Here is a 19,092-nt window from a genome sequence, read left to right on the forward strand (position 1 = left end):
ACGACCACGGGTATTGTAATGACAAGCCAAGGATCATAATCAGAGCGAAACGAAGATTTGAACCTAGGACCTCGCCTAAACATGCCTGCACAGCAAATTAGACTTAGACGACAGGGCCACGTGTGTCCCCTTATTCACATTATGTATATATGTTTACTAATATGTCTTAAAAGTTACATTTGTTAAGAACATGTAATATTAAGTTTCGCCTGGGCATAAAAAGATTGTTCCTTCTTACTGTGAACATAAAAACTAAATAAATTGGAAGCCCCGGATTCTGTGATTAATTTTGGCTATGAATACATTTCACAAGATTACAGATTAAAGATTTTGTCACATTTTCATTGAGCATAATGTGTTTTCTGATTTGCGGGTGTTATAAAGTATTTGATGCCAGGAATATTCAGCATGAAAACTTCGGGCATCTAATTCTCAATAACATCCGCAAATCTGAAACACATACTAGTTATCTTCTTATTATATAGTTTCACCTTCGATAAGCGGGAGAGATTTGAGAAGGATTGTACTTAAAAAATAACGGCCCACTCTGTGCATGAGGGCTAAATACATGACAAATTCAACGCACAAGTCTCTCAGTGCAGCTGGAAATGAAGGTGCAGTTGATGACGAGAAGCTATTCCAGGCATTTCTTTGTTTTAAATTGACCTAATATAAAATATTTATTCAGGCTGAACCATTTTGTGGAAAATAATGAACCCGGGTAACTGAAATCTTCAGCCTATGAGAAACAGGCCATGAACAGAGCCAAGTTAACAGGCAATCTGAGCAAGTAATTCAAAACGTACTTTGTCTGCTAACTCAAATTTAACATTTACATCGAAATATGAGTTCTTAATACCGTGATTACACAGCGACAATGTCTCAATTTCTAAAATTTCAGCAATAACAATGTATGGGCTGGAAATGATTATATACAGCGGACTATTTCACTACCCTTTAAATACGTAAAAACGTGTACAGGAAACTAAATAAAAGGTACGGATTTATTCAACAATCCTTGTGTTCTCTTTAATCGGCGATTTTCAACCAAAATGTCCCAAATCATCGAAACATGTATGTCACGTTTAAGAAAAATAAAACATGTTTAACATATTTAGATATTCGTGTCTAACTAAATTCCAGGCTCAAACATACGCGAAGGGTTGTGGTGAATGTCAATACAATATCAAATCTATCACCTTATATACCGTCCCTCAATATCAGAAACTATACCGGCAGGATACAGCAGATTTGCCTAATATTAAAACATAATTATCATACCATTACATTGAAAAGTCATGTCTCATATCAATTAAGTAATGTATGTCTATTACTCCACGTTGCATATACATTGGGCTACAGGTCTGTGGCCTCCCGAGTACGGACATAAAACAATAATTGATCAGTTTCGTATGATTTCGAGGACATTTCTACATGAGAAAATAAAGGTGTGTACCAATAACGTATATTTTTTAAACTACAAAAATGATACAGGGACACCCACAAGAAAACAAAATTAGATGACCTGTAACAGCGATGAAGTTTTATAAATGGGTTAATTATATTAAATAATTTTTGAGTAAAAAATATATTCAACTTGTTAAACTACGAATTCCTCATGTCACAAAAAGTTAACCCTGTTCTAAATTTATCAAGTCGTGTACGAAGACAGCGAAGCCTCAGAATCTAAAAATAGAACTAGACAGGTTGGATCTCCTTATTATATTTTTATACCGGCTTTGAGACGCAGAAAATCTTATATCACATAAGGTAATCCTGATATTAATATATCAAATCGTGCAAGAATACAACGTAGCCCTTCATAATCGGAAAATAGAACTAGATACGTTTTCGCCTGATCATCATTTTCTTTTCGAGTTTGCGGACGCAAATCTACCCTCATGACTAACCTATTCAATGACAATGAGCGATGACTAAAATAACTCTCAGCGCGCGCACGATCTCTGAAGTCAAATGCTACCCGGATGTCACAACCAGGAAGTTTCCCAGCCATTGGTGGAATCCTTCTCTTGGGTGGTTCCACAGACTATATAATATGTAGGGAGGACGAAGCAGCAAACGTCTCCAAGACTGCAAGACAACTCAACCGTAAGCTGACGCGTCGACATCCACGAACCAGCCAGGATCATCAAGATGAATCTCAAAATGGTAAGTCAAATTTGTTTGGTTTTCATTTTGCAGAGTTGTATCAAAGCATTGTAAAATTCGCTTCGAAAGAAATATTTTCCAAGAATTTAGTCAACATTGTACAATTGTCATGTCGCATTGACTTAACACGTTTAGATGAAATTGTTGTGACAAATATGATTGATTAAAGTAAGAATTCGGCAAATGTAAAAAAGTTGCAAATATCCTATATTCCGATTTGTACTTTTTGTAGCTAAAACGTAAAGAAAACGTTAAATCACTTAATATTCAAGAAATGTTTAATAAATAAATTACAGTAATTTAAACCCGAACGCGCCTAATGCTTGTCCAATGTTTAAATAAGTTTCTTAATACGGTAAATAATGGTTTCAGTACATATTCGAATTTGATTTGATTTCATTACCTATTTCCAGATTATCTACCTATTCAGTGCATGTGTACTGATCAGTGCTGTGGCTGGACAATGCCCGGCTCCTGATGACAATGCATTGAATTTGGAGCCCAACACCACCCTAGCTGTCATACGGTCATACGCTTCTCTCAGGTGAGTTCATGATTGGAAAAACTACAGCAATGATGACACCAGGTGTTCGCTTAACTTTGCGATCTAACATCGATTGACATAAGTTGTTTTAACAGTGTTACTTCAATATTTTGAAGAATAAAACAAATTCAAAATCGAAAATGAAACCTACATGAATTACTAAACTGCCTGACAAATGAAAGTATACACCCTTGTTTGATGGTGGATGACCATAAAACAAACCCAGTAAATGGTTACTAGTATTCGATGGGGATGTATTTGATACGTGTGTCATAGTTGTGTTTTGGAACTTAAGTTTGCAATGTGTCAAGGACTATTTTCAGCTGAGTAACGTTTTGATAACGTTTGTAATTACTTTTAGATCCGTGTATACTTCTTTTGCCCCACAGTTTATTTATATAAAGTCATCCTGTATTTCCAGACGACGTATATCAGCGTCTGCAACAGATCGACAGAGCCAGATGTTTCTCAGTGGTCTTGAGAACAGCAAATGCGCGGAGCCCAGGACAGTCCCTGAAGACAATCCCGACATCATATCAAGGTATACAAATAATACATATAAATGAAGAATAAATATAATTATCATGAATGAATTACATTTATGATCCTGACGAATGAATCATTACCTATCATTAATTGTTCATGGTTTATTGTTTGGTTCTAGTTCCTTTTCTCGATTCCTGCAGGTCGAATTCCAAGCCGCTGTTTGAGGTCAGTCTCGCCGTCAGTGAATGTGAGCCATGTCCCCCAAGGGTTAATTTCCTCGGCCGCTTCTACGGCAGCTGCTACGTCATCAAACCCAGCGAGCAGCAAGTCAGATACGTCTCCTGCGGGTGAGTTTACACGGGATCGTCAAACTACAGCCAGTTGACATAAATATTTGTCACTTCCAATATGGCGGCTGTTTGTTTGCAAAATGTCGCTTCTTTGAAGAATCGAATTTTGAAAGAAATTTTTAATGGCCTAACTTGGTCAGATTGCTCTTGATACGAATGACTTCATAAGAATCCTAGCTGGAATTGTGGAATACAAATAGCGAATCCTAGTATACTCCAGACCAATATTGATCCAAATGTCATTGATAGCCGTGAAAAATTCAGCGCGGTTACCGATAGTTTCAGCCCGTGTTTAAAGACATCTTTCGATTTGTGTTTGATTATTTGTTGTTTAACGCCGCACTCAGCAATATGCCAGCTACATGACGGCGGTCTTTTGATTTTTAACTAAATGTTCTCAATGATATTGAGATCCGGAGACTGTGCCGGCCATTCCGTCACATTGACATTGTTGTTTTCACAGCGCGTGCCCGCTGAACGGGAGCACTGTCATCCTGGAATGTGTACGCTTTGTTGGTAAAAACTGTTGATTTCATTGTCCTTCCTCCAAATGAAAACTCGGTCGTTGGAACCAACCACAACCTGGCACCACCATCTTCTTCGTCATCTGCGATAGCTCATACCTAACAGTTTCTCTCTGGACAGTGACTGCCTCCGTGGTCTAGTGGAAGAGCGTCCGCCTGGTGAGCGGAAGGTCCGGGGTTCGATCCCTGACCGCGTCAAACCAAAAGACGTTAAAATATGGTACTTGTTGTTACCCTGTCTGGCGCTCGGCATTAAGGGGCTAAAACAAGGACTGGTCAGCTCGTAGTCAGTATACTGTGTCTGAGTGGGGTATTCATGTTAAACTGCGCCATGGTATCTCAGTGATCTAGCACTATAAATCGGCATCAGCCCGGACTAGTACAAGCAGCCACACAAACACACACACGTACATGCACGTTGCTATATAAGAAGGGGCGGTCGGGTAGCCTAGTGGTTAAAGCGTTCGCTCGTCACGCCGAAGACCCGGGTTCGATGCCCGACATGGGTACAATGTGTGAAGCCCATTTCTGGTGCCCCCCGCCGTGATATTGCTGGAATATTGCTAATAGCGGCGTAAAACCATACTCACTCCACTCGCTATATATCTTGGACGCGACGTTAAATCCAATTTCACCTCACCTCTCTGGACAGTCTTTTGACAAAAATGTACTTCATTACCCTCATTAATTATATTAGTCATTTCTTGCAAAGTTGTTTTTCTGTTTCCTTTCACTACCTGTGAAATTCCGTCTCATCTATAATGCTAAAAGATTTCTGCCGCCAAATTCGTTCCACATTTTCTACCGAACCGGCCATAATTTCTAGTAATACTGTTGATGGTTGTCCTAGGTATGCCGAATATTATTATTGCCAACACTTAGGGGTTTCCAGTGTGTTCTGATACTTTTTATATTTTCTCGCGGCCCACTGCACAATTCAGGTGATATGCAACCTATAAATCCCGCGGCTGACTGTGAAATAACTGAGACAAGCAGACGACATAAGATGGCTGTCACGTGACTCGCACGTTCCGTACAGAGCACACGTGATTCAGCTGGGATGTCCTCGCGCTTCGTGTTTCGTCACATGTTTTGCAGAGCGACGAATATCTAAGTCCAGTAACTGTAGCTCAAATATTTACAGATGGGTAAAGTGATTTGTTTGAAAAGAGAGTTTGCTCTAGAGAAAATATAATTTGACATGACGTATTACTGAAATATAAATCGTCCGCTGGACATGCTGGATGTCCTGAAGAAAGAGTGAAAAAAGTTAAATTGTGCGGCTCCTCCTTTCAAAGAAAATACATGCGTGTTTCCAGGCAATTATCTGTAAGTTTGAATTAAGCTGATGCTTTTCTCTCCACAGCAAAACATGCAAGCAGCCGTGCATGTGTTCCCGGAGCTACTGCCAGAGAACTCACTACACCAAGGTCTGGTTCCTATCTTACTGTACAAGAGGGATCGGCGGTTTCCAGAGCGGTTTGAACTTTCGGTTCCTGTGGCTCCCACAAGACTGTGCGTGCAGAAACTATTAACTCAATGGTTGACCTCGGCCTCAAGAGTTATTGGTTCAATGGCATTTCTCCGTAACAGCAAGCTGACTTAATGTTACAGAACTATTATCTGTTTATAAAACATTATCTCTGAGTGTGAAAATATGTCAGCTTATTTGTGTATATATCTGACTATAGAAAAGCACATTTCCTATATATGCATCTTGATGCATCTGTTCCACAGCATATCATTTTCAGCAGGCATTTTTACATGGTTTACAAATTACGCCATTCCAAAATGTTGAGAAGTTTTGGAAATCTAATATTTTTCTTTCCTTCGATGTTGGAATGTCGGCCATAAAAAAATCACACACATCAAATTTGGCCAATAACAGAATGAAAGACAGAAAAAAACCGTTTTTATTTGTTGTTTTCATTGATATTGTTACAAATGTTGATTTGATGTTACAATCATATTATTATTTTGTAAAATGTAGTCAGTTCAGTTTGGTGTGTCATAAAAGAGAAAAAGATTATTCTTGTTTGTGTTTTCTTCGTTTAAAATACAAGTTTGCAGACGACTATATAATATACCTGGCTCACTTGAATATATATGTTTTGTCTGTGTATATTCACGGGTTGTTCAAGGAAGCCAGGTATATTATATAGGAGTTCTTTTGTTTATGAATCACGATCGAATAGTGTCGTTAGCATGTGTTTATGAAAAGGTGATCGCATCCTGTCTCACCGCTGACACTATCACAAACACACGCAAAGGCAAGTCAATTGTTCACTGAAAAGAAACACTTGAATGAGTGAGTTGGGTTCAATGCCGTTTTTAACAGTATTCCAGTTACATCGCGGTGTTTCAGCTTAATGTGGGAGGAAAGCCCCAAGTGATGCAGGTCTTTTACCACTTGGGTGAAACCCACGAGCACGGGTTTGGTGCTGACATACCTAAAAACATAATCGGGGCGAACCGAGAATCGAACCCACAATCAGAGGTTTCTTGCGTGTTCAAGCGAGGCAACTCTGCACAGCGAATCATGGCGCCTTAGACGACTGGGCCACACGTGCCCCCAGAAACACTTGAACATACGGTACAAGTTAGAATAGTAAATTACATCGGACATCATTTTTTGTCACTGATGCGTCAATTGGACATGTCCTCAACATAAGTCATCCCTCATGCCATACAGTCTTCATCTTCCCGAGGCAAGGAGTTGACTGACTTTAAAAGTCCAGTTTCCACCCTTGCCGAACTAGGCTTGAATTCGTGGGCTCGATCGTAGCACCACCATTTCCAAGGACACATTGCACTTTGGGGCATTCACAGATACAGATGTGTCAAGTGTATTATCATATATACAATATATACAGTATTTTATGTTTACTATGACAAATATTTGTTGTTGTAAATGATGAATGAGAAGTGGAAAAAAAGCACTCCGAGTAGCATTTTTTTCGTTTCTCGAAATAAGAAAATTCAATGTTTATCCATGTTTATTAAATATCGCTGTTGTCAATGCAAGAAGACCGGATTCATCACGATTCAAACTTGGGCATCCCGTGGGATAGAGAATATAACAAGTATATTACAAATAATTAAATTTGGAAAAGTAGGTAATGAGTAGTCAGTGGTTGGGGAAAAAGTGATCAATTGGAAATGATTTGTAGAAACGTTTTTATGTATTTAGACCCCATCGAGAAGGTTAGACTTGATCAAGTAGCTGCCTAGCTAGAGAAAAATTGTTGGACATTTTTCTTACGTGTGTCTAAATCAACTATGTTTGCAACAAATCAACGCTCTTTGTTTAATTCCGGTAAGTTAAAACTTCCTAATTTGCCTGGCGATCACTTGTCTCTGTAAGGCTCTGATTGGCTCGCTGGCCAAATGAACTCACTGTAACTTCATTATAATGCTTCTTTGTGTCTATGTCAACTGTTATAGTAACCCGGCCAGTGGGCTCTGTCCAGCCGTGCAGCTCGTGTTTATCTCGCTGAATATTTCCAGAGACGAGTCAGTGTCTGTGGCGAAGTGCACAGGTTCATTCGCAAGATGGTGACCAACTGATATTTCACAAATCCCCATTTGGGACGTCGAGCGTTTCTCGAAATCATATGCATGCATGCAGATGTCTTGCTTAATCCGGATGAAGAGTCAGCAAAAAGTAAATGATTCAGAGTTAACAAATTAGATGTGTTATTACATTGTCTGCATGAGCGTACACATTGATTTACATCCCAGTTTATGTCATTATGTTTTATTACAATATCCATAAACAAATACAGACTCAAACTGTGAAGGTGTATACATTTAGCTGGTCCGTCGTGGGAGAGACTTTCTGCGTAAAGTTGAATGTCAATACCCATGTCTTTCTGTATGCTGTCAGTGTTCAGGTGAGGTAAGTGCGTTCTTAGTGTTAGGCGGATAAAAGGCATACAATAAAATTGAAGGGTTATGCACATAGGTCGGACCATTTCAAGTGTAAATAAAAAGACATCACTTTCAGATATAAATCGTTTTTCAATCATTGAAACATCCACTGAGAAAGGTACAGTCTCGATGGACGAGGTTTTACGGTACAGCAAACAACTTCAAAACACTAAATCTTGGCCAAATAAACCTTTCATAGAAAGTTGAATACACTCAATGTAATGTAACAGTCTTGTGATATTTAACTAATTTTATCTACCGTGCATGAGTGTAAGAAAATCTGAGATATGTTAAGTAATAATACAAGAGCTGTTAAACCATAGTTTTTAATGTACCGAGCTGTGGTGCCCTATAATATACGGTGGGTCTATGGTCTACATCAGTACTGAATGTAAAGTTTACAGAAATAGAACACAGTGATTCTGCTTTCTGTCCACTCGTGAACAAAAGAGAAGTTAACTGTTTATGGTAAGCCTGGTAAGCCTTGAGTGGGTGTGCCACCTGTAGGTGAGGACATGTTCTTTATCAGAACACATGATATGAAAGTGTCTCAAACATGCAGACACCTTTCAAAACAGCATTTTCTCCCATTATGACACAGCACATGTTGAGTCTCAAAGCCTGGCTGCCCCATCCCCAAAGTCAACTCTACGGCATTGTGAACCACAAAACAGGGGGACCTTATGATGAAAGCTTCATTGAAGAGTATTCCTGTGACATCACGGCGTATCTTAGGCGTTTACCGGTTTGTTGAAATCTACGACAACGGGTATTGTTATGACAAACCAAGGATCATAATCAGAGCGAAACGAAAAGTCGAACTTAGGAACTCGCCTAGAGATGCAAATTAGACTAAGACGACAGGGCCACGCGAATCTCCTTATTCACATTATGTATACATGTTTACAAATATGTCTTAAAAGTTAATTTGTTAAGAACATGTAATATTAAGTTTCGCCTGGGCATAAAAAGATTGTTCCTTTTATCTGTTAACATAGAAACTGCTAATAAACACAAAATGACACTTTGACAATGTTCAGTACATATAGGTGCATTTTCAACCCTTGAGGTTATATGTTTTGTTGTTTGTTGTTTAACGCCGCACTCAGCAATATTTCAGCTATATGATTGGTGTCTGTGAATAATCGAGTCTGAACCAGTGATTGACACCATAAACATCAATCCACGCAATTGGGATACAATGACATTCATCAGCCAAGTCAGCGAGCCTGACCACCCATTCCGTTAGTCGCCTCTTTCAACAAGCAAAGTCACCTTTTTCGGCAATCACGGGTTGCTGAAGACCTATTCTACCCCGAAACTTCACGGGTCTGGCGCTATGTGTATAGGAAGTTAAGGTATTGGTTGTACAGATTGACATCTCGTTATAATATGTCTAAATTGCATTTGAAATATACGAGTATGATAGAGAATAATTCTGTATACAGATATTGTTATGGAGAAGCACAGAGGACGTGTTGGATAAATACAAACATATAAACGTAGTTCTAATGTTTGGTCATGAGATACTTTTGTTGGTTGGTTGGTTTGTTGTTTTACGTCTCACTCAGCAATATTCCAGCTATATGTCGGTGGTCTGTAAATAATCCAGACTGGACCAGACAATCCAGTGATTGACACCATGAGCATCGATCCACGCCATTGGGATCGATGACATCGCTGACTTGGTTGATGCATGTCGTCGTATCCAAAATTTGCGTCAACTAAGTCAGCAACCATGACCACCCAATTCCGTTAGTCGCCTCTTACGACAAACATAGTCGCCTTTTACGGCGAGCATGGGTTGCTGAAGATCTATTCTACCCCGGATCTTCACGGGTCTGATATACCATGCATAAGAATATATTATGAATAAGGATAAAATGTACAGTACTCATCTCTTCATGTCAGTGGTAACACGTATGTAAGAACATATTACAAAATATGACATGGGCATGCGTGCTAAAATGTGATTGGTTGAAAACAGTTAAACGAAAAAGGTTAACAGGCAATCTGAGCAAATAATTCAAAACGTACTTTGTCTGCTGACTTAAATACAAACCATATACATCGAAATATGAGTTCTTTATACCGTGATTACACAGCGACAATGTCTGAATTTCACACATTTCAGCGATAACAATGTATGGGCTGGAAATGACTATATACGGCGGACTATTTTACTACCCTTTAAATACGCAAATACGTGTGCAGGAACCAAAATATAAGGTACCGTTTTATTCAACAATTCATTGTGTTCTCTTTAATCAGCGATTTTCAATCACATAAAATGTCTTGAAACACCTAAAAAATGAATGTCACGGTTAAGAAAAGTAAAACATGTTTATCAAATTCTTCTTGAATATATTTAGTTATTCGTGTCAAAATAAATTCCAGGCTCATACATACGCGAAGGGTTGTGGTGAGACTTGAATGTCAAGAAAATTTGTCCCGCAATACTAGAAACTATACCTGCAGGACACAGCAGATTTGCCTTATATTAAAACATTAATATCATACCATTACCTTGAAAAGTCATGTCTCATATCAGTTTAGTAATGAAAGTCTATTACTCCACGTCGTGAATACATTGTGCTACAGGCCCGTTGCCCCCTAAGTATGGGCATAAATAAATAATTGATCAGTTTCGTATGTTTTGGAGGACATTTTCATATGAGAAAAATGAAGGCATGTACCAATAATGTTTGCTCTTTATACTAAAACAGATACAATGAAACCTATAGGGAAACAAAAGTAGACCTTTAACAGCGATGAAGTCTTATACATGGTTAATTTAAAATATTATTATTGAGTAAAATATATTCAACTTGTTAACAAACTACGAATTCCTTATGTCACATAAAGTCAGCCCTGTTCTTAATCTATCAAGTCGTGCATGAATACAGCGAATCTAAAAATAGAACTAGGCAGGTCGGATCTTATTATTATGTTTTTATACGGGTGTATAAGCAGAATATATTATCTTACAAAAGGTCACCATGTTATTAATATATCAAATCGTAGTCCTTCATAATCTGAAAATAGAACTAGAGACGTTTTCGCTTGATCATTATGTCTTGTCGGGCTTTGAGACGCAACTGCACGCATGACTAACCTATTCAATGAGCGTTGACGTGACAGACTAAAAATAACTCCTAGGGCGCGCACCATCAATAAAGTCGAGTGCTACCCGGATGTCACAACCAGAAGTCAAATGCTACCCGGATGTCACAACCAGGAAGTTTCCCAGCCATTGGTGGAATCCTTCTCTTGGGTGGTTCCATAGACTATATAAGATGCAGGGAGGACGAAGCAGCAAACGTCTCCAAGACTGCTAGACAACTCAACCGTAAGCTGACGCGTCTACATCCACCAACCAGCCAGGATCATCAAGATGAATCTCAAAATGGTAAGTCAAATTTGTTTGGTTTTCATTTTGCATTGAGTTGTATTATAGCATCATAGCATTGTAAAAATTCGCTTCGAAAGAAATATTTTTCAAGAATTTAGTCAACATTGTACAATTGTCATGTCGCATTGACTTGACACGTTTAGATGAAATAGTTGTGACACATATGATTGATTAAAGTAGGAATTTGGCAAATGTAAAAGGTTGCAAATATCCTAAATTGGTATTTTTACTTTTTTTAGACACAACCTTGAGAAAACGTTAAATCAGTTAATATTCCAGAAATGTGTGATAAAATTACAGTAATTTAAACCTGAACGCGTCTAATGCATGTCTAATATTTCAATAAGTTTCTTAAAACGTTAAATAATGGTTTCGGTACATATTCGAATTTGATTTTATTTCATTACCTATTTTCAGATTATCTACCTATTCAGTGCATGTGTACTGATCAGTGCTGTGGCTGGACAATGCCCGGCTCCTGATGACAATGCATTGAATTTGGAGCCCAACACCACCCTAGCTGTCATACGGTCATACGCCTCTCTCAGGTGAGTTCATGATTGGAAATACTACAGCAATGATGACACCAGGTTTTCGCTTAACTCTGCGCGTCCTACATCATAACGTATCCACGAGTGACATAAGTTCTTGTAACAGTGTTATTTTAATACTTTGAAGAATTAACAAAGTAAAGCATAGAAAATGAAGTCTTTGAAAGGCATTTTGAAGTGATACACATAAGGTGAGTTCATGATTGGAAATACTATAGCAATGACACCAGGTGTTCGCTTAACTTTGCGATCTAACATCGATTGACATAAGTTGTTTTAACAGTGTTACTTCAATATTTTGAAGAATAAAACAAATTCAAAATCGAAAATGAAACCTACATGAATTACTAAACTGCCTGACAAATGAAAGTATACACCTTTGTTTGATGGTGGCTGACCATAAAACAAACCCAATAAATGGTTACTAGTATTCGATGGTGATGTATTTGATACGTGTGTCATAGTTGTGTTTTGAAACTTAAGTTTGCAATGTGTCAGGGACTATTTTCAGCTGAGTAACGTTTTGATAATGTTTGTAATTACTTTTAGATCCGTGTATACTTCTTTTGCCCCACAGTTTATTTATATAAAGTCATCCTGTATTTCCAGACGACGTATATCAGCGTCTGCAACAGATCGACAGAGCCAGATGTTTCTCAGTGGTCTTGAGAACAGCAAATGCGCGGAGCCCAGGACAGTCCCTGAAGACAATCCCGACATCATATCAAGGTATACAAATAATACATATAAATGAAGAATAAATATAATTATCATGAATGAATTACATTTATGATGCTGACAAATGAATCATTACCTATCATTAATTGTTCATGATTTATTGTTTGGTTCTAGTCCCTTTTCTCGATTCCTGCAGGTCGAATTCCAAGCCGCTGTTTGAGGTCAGTCTCGCCGCCAGTGCATGTGAGCCATGTCCCCCAAAGGTTAATTTCCTCGGTCGCTTCTACGGCAGCTGCTACGTCATCAAACCCAGCGAGCAGCAAGTCAGATACGTCTCCTGCGGGTGAGTTTACACTGGATCGTTAAACTACAGCCAGCTGACATACATATTTGTCACTTCCAATATGGCGGCTGTTTGTTTGCAAAATGTCGCTTCTTTGAAGAATCGAATTTTTGAAAGATTGCTCTTGATACGAATGACTTCATAAGAATCCTAGCTGGAATTGTGGAATACAAATAGCGAATACTAGTATACTCCAGACCAATATTGATCCAAATGTCATTGATAGCCGTGAAAAATTCAGCGCGGTTACCGATAGTTTCAGCCCGTGTTTAAAGACATCTTTCGATTTGTGTTTGATTATTTGTTGTTTAACGCCGCACTCAGCAATATGCCAGCTACATGACGGCGGTCTTTTGATTTTAAACTAAATGTTCTTAATGATATTGAGATCCGGAGACTGTGCCGGCCATTCCGTCACATTGACATTATTGTTTTCACAGCGCGTGCCCGCTGAACGGGAGCATTGTCATCCTTGAATGTGTACGCTTTGTTGGTTAAAACAGGCCAGAGATTATTTTCAAGAATGTCAATACATTTCAGAGGATATTATATTGCCTCAGTGTTTCGACACCTTCATAACAAACTCCCCCCCCCCCCCCCCCCCCCCCCCCCCACACACACACACACACACAGCATAACAGATACTACTTCCTTTTCGGGCACACGAGATGGTGACTGTTGGTTTCATTGTCCTTCCTCCAAATGAAAACTCGGTCGTTGGAACCAACCACAACCTGGCACCACCATATTCTTCATCATCTGCGATAGCTCATACCTAACAGTTTCTCTCTGGACAGTGACCGCCTCCGTGGTCTAGTGGTAGAGCGTCCGCCCGGAGAGCGGAAGGTTAGGGGTTCGATCCCCGACCGCGTCATACCAAAAGACGTTAAAAGATGGTACTTGTTGTTACCCTGTCTGGCGCTCGGCATTAAGGGGCTAAAACAAGGACTGGTCAGCTCGGAGTCAGTATACTGTGTCTGAGTGGGGTATTCATGTTAAACTGCGGCATGGTATCTCAGTGAGCTAGCACTATAAATCGGCATCAGTCTGGACTAGTACAAGCAGCCACACAAACACACACACGTACATGCACGTCGCTATATAAGAAGGGGCGGTCGGGTAGCCTAGTGGTTAAAGCCTTCGCTCGTCACGCCGAAGACCCGGGTTCGATTCCCGACATGGGTACAATGTGTGAGGCCCATTTCTGGTGTCTCCCGCCGTGATATTGCTGGAATATTGCTAATAGCGGCGTAAAAGCATACTCACTCCACTCGCTATATATCTTGGACGCGACGTTAAACCCAATTTCACCTCACCTCTCTGGACAGTCTTTTGACAAAAATGTACTTCATTTCCCTCATTAATTATATTAGTCATTCCTTGCAAAGTTGTTTTTCTGTTTCCTTTCACTACCTGTGACATTCCGTCTCATCTCTAATGCTAAAAGATTTCCTCCGCCAAATTCGTTCCAAATTTTCTACCGAACCGGCCATAATTTCTAGTAATACTGTTGATGGTTGTCCTAGGTATGCCGAATATTATTATTGCCAACACTTAGGGGTTTCCAGTGTGTTTTGATACTTTTACAATATTTTCTCGCGGCCCACTGCACAATTCAAGTGATATGGAACCTATAAATCCCGCGGCTGACGGTGCAATAACTGAGACAAGCAGACGACATAAGATGGCTGTCACGTGACTCGCACGTTCCGTACAGAGCACACGTGATTCAGCTGGGATGTCCTCGCGCTTCGTGTTTCGTCACATGTTTTGCAAAGCGACGAATATCTAAGTCCAGTAACTATAGCTCAAATATTTACAGATGGGTAAAGTGATTTGTTTGAAAATAGAGTTTGCTCTAGGGAAAATATAAGTTGACATGACGTATTACTGAAATATGAATCGTCCGCTGGACATGCTGGATGTCCTGAAGAAAGAGTGAAAAAAGTTAAATTGTGCGGCTCCTCCTTTCAAAGAAAATACATGCGTGTTTCCAGGCAATTATCTGTAAGTTTGATTTAAACTGATGCTTTTCTCTCCACAGCAAAACATGCAAGCAGCCGTGCATGTGTTCCCGGAGCTACTGCCAGAGAACTCACTACACCAAGGTCTGGTTCCTATCTTACTGTACAAGAAGGATCGGCGGTTTCCAGAGCGGTTTGAACTTCCGTTTCCTGTGGCTCCCACAAGACTGTGCGTGCAGAAACTATTAACTCAATGGTTGACCTCGGCCTCAAGAGTTATTGGTTCAATGGCATTTCTCCGTAACAGCAAGCTGACTTAATGTTACAGAACTCCTATTTGTTTATAAAACATTTTCCGTGTGTGTGAAAATATGTCATGATCAACTTATTGGTGTATATATCTGACTATAGAAAAGCACTTTTCCTATATATGCATCTTGATGCATCTGTTCCACAGCATATCATTTTCAGCAGGCATTTTTACATGGTTTACAAATTACGCCATTCCAAAATGTTGAGAAGTTTTGGAAATCTAATATTTTTCTTTCCTTCGATGTTGGAATGTCGGCCATAAAAAAATCACACACATCAAATTTGGCCAATAACAGAATGAAAGACAGAATTTGTTGTTTTCATTGATATTGTTACAAGTGTTGATTTGATGTTACAATCATATTATTATTTTGTAAAATGTAGTCAGTTCAGTTTGGTGTGTCATAAAAGAGAAAAAGATTATTCTTGTTTGTGTTTTCTTCGTTTAAAATACAAGTTTGCAGACGACTATATAATATACCTGGCTCACTTGAATATATATGTTTTGTCTGTGTATATTCACGGGTTGTTCAAGGAAGCCAGGTATATTATACAGGAGTTCTTTTGTTTATGAATCACGATCGAATAGTGTCGTTAGCATGTGTTTATGAAAAGGTGATCGCATCCTGTCTCACCGCTGACACTATCACAAACACACGCAAAGGCAAGTCAATTGTTCACTGAAAAGAAACACTTGAATGAGTGAGTTGGGTTCAATGCCGTTTTTAACAGTATTCCAGTTACATTGCGGTGTGTCAGCTTAATGTGGGAGGAAAGCCCCAAGTGATGCAGGTCTCAGACGTTTACCACTTGGGTGAAACCCACGAGCACGGGTTTGGTGCTGACATACCTAAAAACATAATCGGGGCGAACCGAGAATCGAACCCACAATCAGAGGTTTCTTGCGTTTTCAAGCGAGGCAACTCTGCACAGCGAATCATGGCGCCTTAGACGACTGGGCCACGCGTGCCCCCAGAAACACTTGAACATACGGTACAAGTTAGAATAGTAAATTACATCGGACATCATTTTTTGTCACTGATGCGTCAATTTGGATATGTCCTCAACATAAGTCATCCCTCATGCCATACAGTCTTCATCTTCCCGAGGCATGGAGTTGACTGACTTTAAAAGTCCAGTTTCCACCCTTGCCGAACTAGGCTTGAATTTGTGGGCTCGATCGTAGCACCACCATTTCCAAGGACACATTGCACTTTGGGGAATTCACAGATACAGATGTGTCAAGTGTATTATCATATATACAATATATACAGTATTTTATGTTTACTATGACAAATATTTGTTGTTGTAAATGATGAATGAGAAATGGAAAAAAAGCACTCCGAGTAGCATTATTTTCGTTTCTCGAAATAAGAAAATTCAATGTTTATCCATGTTTATTAAATGCCGCTGTTGTCAATGCAGGAAGACCGGATTCATCACGATTCAAACTTCGGCATCCCGTGGGATAGAGAATATAACAAGTATATTACAAATAATTAAATTTGGAAAAGTAGGTAATGAGTAGTCAGTGGTTGGGGAAAAAGTGATAAATTGGAAATGATTTGTAGAAACGTTTTTATGTATTTAGACCCCATCGAGAAGGTTAGACTTGATCAAGTAGCTGCCTAGCTAGAGAAAAATTGTTCGACATTTTTCTTACGTGTGTCTAAATCAACTATGTTTGCAACAAATCAACGCTCTTTGTTTAATTCCGGTAAGTTAAAACTTCCTAATTTGCCTGGCGATCACGTGTCTCTGTAAGGCTCTGATTGGCTCGCTGGCCAAATGAACTCACTGTAACTTCATTATAATGCTTCTTTGTGTCTATGTCAACTGTTATAGTAACCCGGCCAGTGGGCTCTGTCCAGCCGTGCAGCTCGTGTTTATCTCGCTGAATATTTCCAGAGACGAGTCAGTGTCTGTGGCGAAGTGCACAGGTTCATTCGGAAGATGGTGACCAACTGATATTTCACAAATCCCCATTTGGGACGTCGAGCGTTTCTCGAAATCATGCACGCAGATGTCTTGCTTAATCCGGATAAAGAGTCAGCAAAAAGTAAATGATTCAGAGTTAAACAAATTAGATGTGTTATTACATTGTCTGCATGAGCGTACACATTGATTTACATCCCAGTTTATGTCATTATGTTTTATTACAATATCCATAAACAAATACAGACTCAAACTGTGAAGGTGTATACATTTAGCTGGTCCGTCGTGGGAGAGACTTTCTGCGTAAAGTTGAATGTCAATACCCATGTCTTTCTGTATGCTGTCAGTGTTCAGGTGAGGTAAGTGCGTTCTTAGTGTCAGGCGGATAAAAGGCATACAATAAAATTGAAGGGTTATGCACATAGGTCGGACCATTTCAAGTGTAAATAAAAAGACATCACTTTCAGATATAAATCGTTTTTCAATCATTGAAACATCCACTGAGAAAGGTACAGTCTCGATGGACGAGGTTTTACGGTACAGCAAACAACTTCAAAACACTATATCTTGGCCAAATAAACCTTTCATAGAAAGTTGAATACACTCATTGTAATGTAACAGTCTTGTGATATTTACCTAATTTTATCTACCGTGCATGAATGTAAGAAAATCTGAGATATGTTAAGTAATAATACAAGAGCTGTTAAACCATAGTTTTTAATGTACCGAGCTGTGGTGCCCTATAATATACGGTGGGTCTATGGTCTACATCAGTACTGAATGTAAAGTTTACAGAAATAGAACACAGTGATTCTGCTTTCTGTCCACTCGTGAACAAAAGAGAAGTTAACTGTTTATGGTAAGCCTGGTAAGCCTTGAGTGGGTGTGCCAGCTGTAGGTGAGGACATGTTCTTTATCAGAACACATGATATGAAAGTGTCTCAAACATGCAGACACCTTTCAAAACAGCATTTTCTCCCATTATCACACAGCACCGAGTCACAAAGCCTGGCTGCCCTATCCTCAAAGTCAACTTTACGGCATTGTGAACCACAAAACAGGGGGACCTTATGATGAAAGCTTCATTGAAGAGTATTCCTGTGGTATCACGGCGTAGCTTAGGCGTTTACCGGTTTAGAGAAATCTACGACGATGGGTATTGTTATGACAAACCAAGGATCATAATCAGAGCGAAACGAAAAGTAGAACTTAGGAACTCGCCTAGAGATGCAAATTAGACTAAGACGACAGGGCCACGCGAATCTCCTTATTCACATTGTGTATATATGTTTACAAATATGTCTTAAAAGTTAATTTGTTAAGAACATGTAATATTAAGTTTCGCCTGGGCATAAAAAGATTGTTCCTTTTATCTGTTAACATAGAAACTGCTAATAAACACAAAATGACACTTTGACAATGTTCAGTACATATAGGTGCATTTTCAACCCTTGGGGTTATATGTTTTGTTGTTTGTTGTTTAACGCCGCACTCAGCAATATTTCAGCTATATGATGGGTGTCTGTCAATAATCGAGTCTGAACCAGTGATTGACACCATGAGCATCAATCCACGCAATTGGTGATACAATGACATGCATCAACCAAGTCAGCGAGCCTAACCACCTCATCCCGTTAGTCGCCTCTTTCAGCAAGCAAAGTCACCTTTTTCGGCAAGCACGGGTTGCTGAAGACCTATTCTACCCCGACACTTCACGGGTCTGGCGCTATGTGTATAGGAAGTTAAGGTATTGGTTGTACAGATTGACATCTCGTTAAAATATGTCTAAATAGCATTTGAAATATACGAGTATGATAGAGAGTAATTCTGTATACAGATATTGTTATGGAGAAGCACAGAGGACTTGTTGGATAAATACAAACATATGAATGTA

General features: G+C 39.2%; 2 protein-coding genes across 2 annotated transcripts; both read left to right on the forward strand.

Moving 5' to 3' along the window:
* Positions 1-2,088: 2,088 nt before the first annotated feature.
* Positions 2,089-5,709, forward strand: LOC139450660 (uncharacterized). Its single transcript, XM_071232455.1, has 5 exons — positions 2,089-2,169; positions 2,583-2,713; positions 3,135-3,254; positions 3,400-3,546; positions 5,440-5,709. The coding sequence occupies exons 1-5, from the start codon at positions 2,155-2,157 to the stop codon at positions 5,606-5,608; spliced, it is 582 nt and encodes a 193-aa protein (XP_071088556.1). The 5' UTR covers positions 2,089-2,154; the 3' UTR covers positions 5,609-5,709.
* A 5,621-nt stretch (positions 5,710-11,330) lies between these two features.
* On the forward strand, positions 11,331-15,269 carry LOC139450596 (uncharacterized). The gene is made up of 5 exons (XM_071232363.1): positions 11,331-11,412; positions 11,833-11,963; positions 12,576-12,695; positions 12,841-12,987; positions 15,032-15,269. Exons 1-5 carry the CDS (start codon positions 11,398-11,400, stop codon positions 15,198-15,200), a joined length of 582 nt encoding a protein of 193 aa, XP_071088464.1. The 5' UTR covers positions 11,331-11,397; the 3' UTR covers positions 15,201-15,269.
* Positions 15,270-19,092: the final 3,823 nt, after the last annotated feature.

The sequence above is a fragment of the Haliotis cracherodii genome, unplaced genomic scaffold, assembly GCF_022045235.1.
Source record: "Haliotis cracherodii isolate W230 unplaced genomic scaffold, xgHalCrac1.p SCAF_8, whole genome shotgun sequence".
In the NCBI taxonomy this organism is placed as follows: domain Eukaryota; kingdom Metazoa; phylum Mollusca; class Gastropoda; order Lepetellida; family Haliotidae; genus Haliotis; species Haliotis cracherodii.

What these genes read in the sequence shown, in the direction of transcription:
- LOC139450660 (XM_071232455.1), top strand. An exon ending in CGGTCATACGCTTCTCTCAG is followed by an intron (nt 2,714 to 3,134) that starts GTGAGTTCATGA and finishes CTGTATTTCCAG; the next exon opens with ACGACGTATATCAGCGTCTG. An exon ending in AATCCCGACATCATATCAAG is followed by an intron (nt 3,255 to 3,399) that starts GTATACAAATAA and finishes CGATTCCTGCAG; the next exon opens with GTCGAATTCCAAGCCGCTGT.
- LOC139450596 (XM_071232363.1), top strand. An exon ending in AATCCCGACATCATATCAAG is followed by an intron (nt 12,696 to 12,840) that starts GTATACAAATAA and finishes CGATTCCTGCAG; the next exon opens with GTCGAATTCCAAGCCGCTGT. An exon ending in GTCAGATACGTCTCCTGCGG is followed by an intron (nt 12,988 to 15,031) that starts GTGAGTTTACAC and finishes TTCTCTCCACAG; the next exon opens with CAAAACATGCAAGCAGCCGT.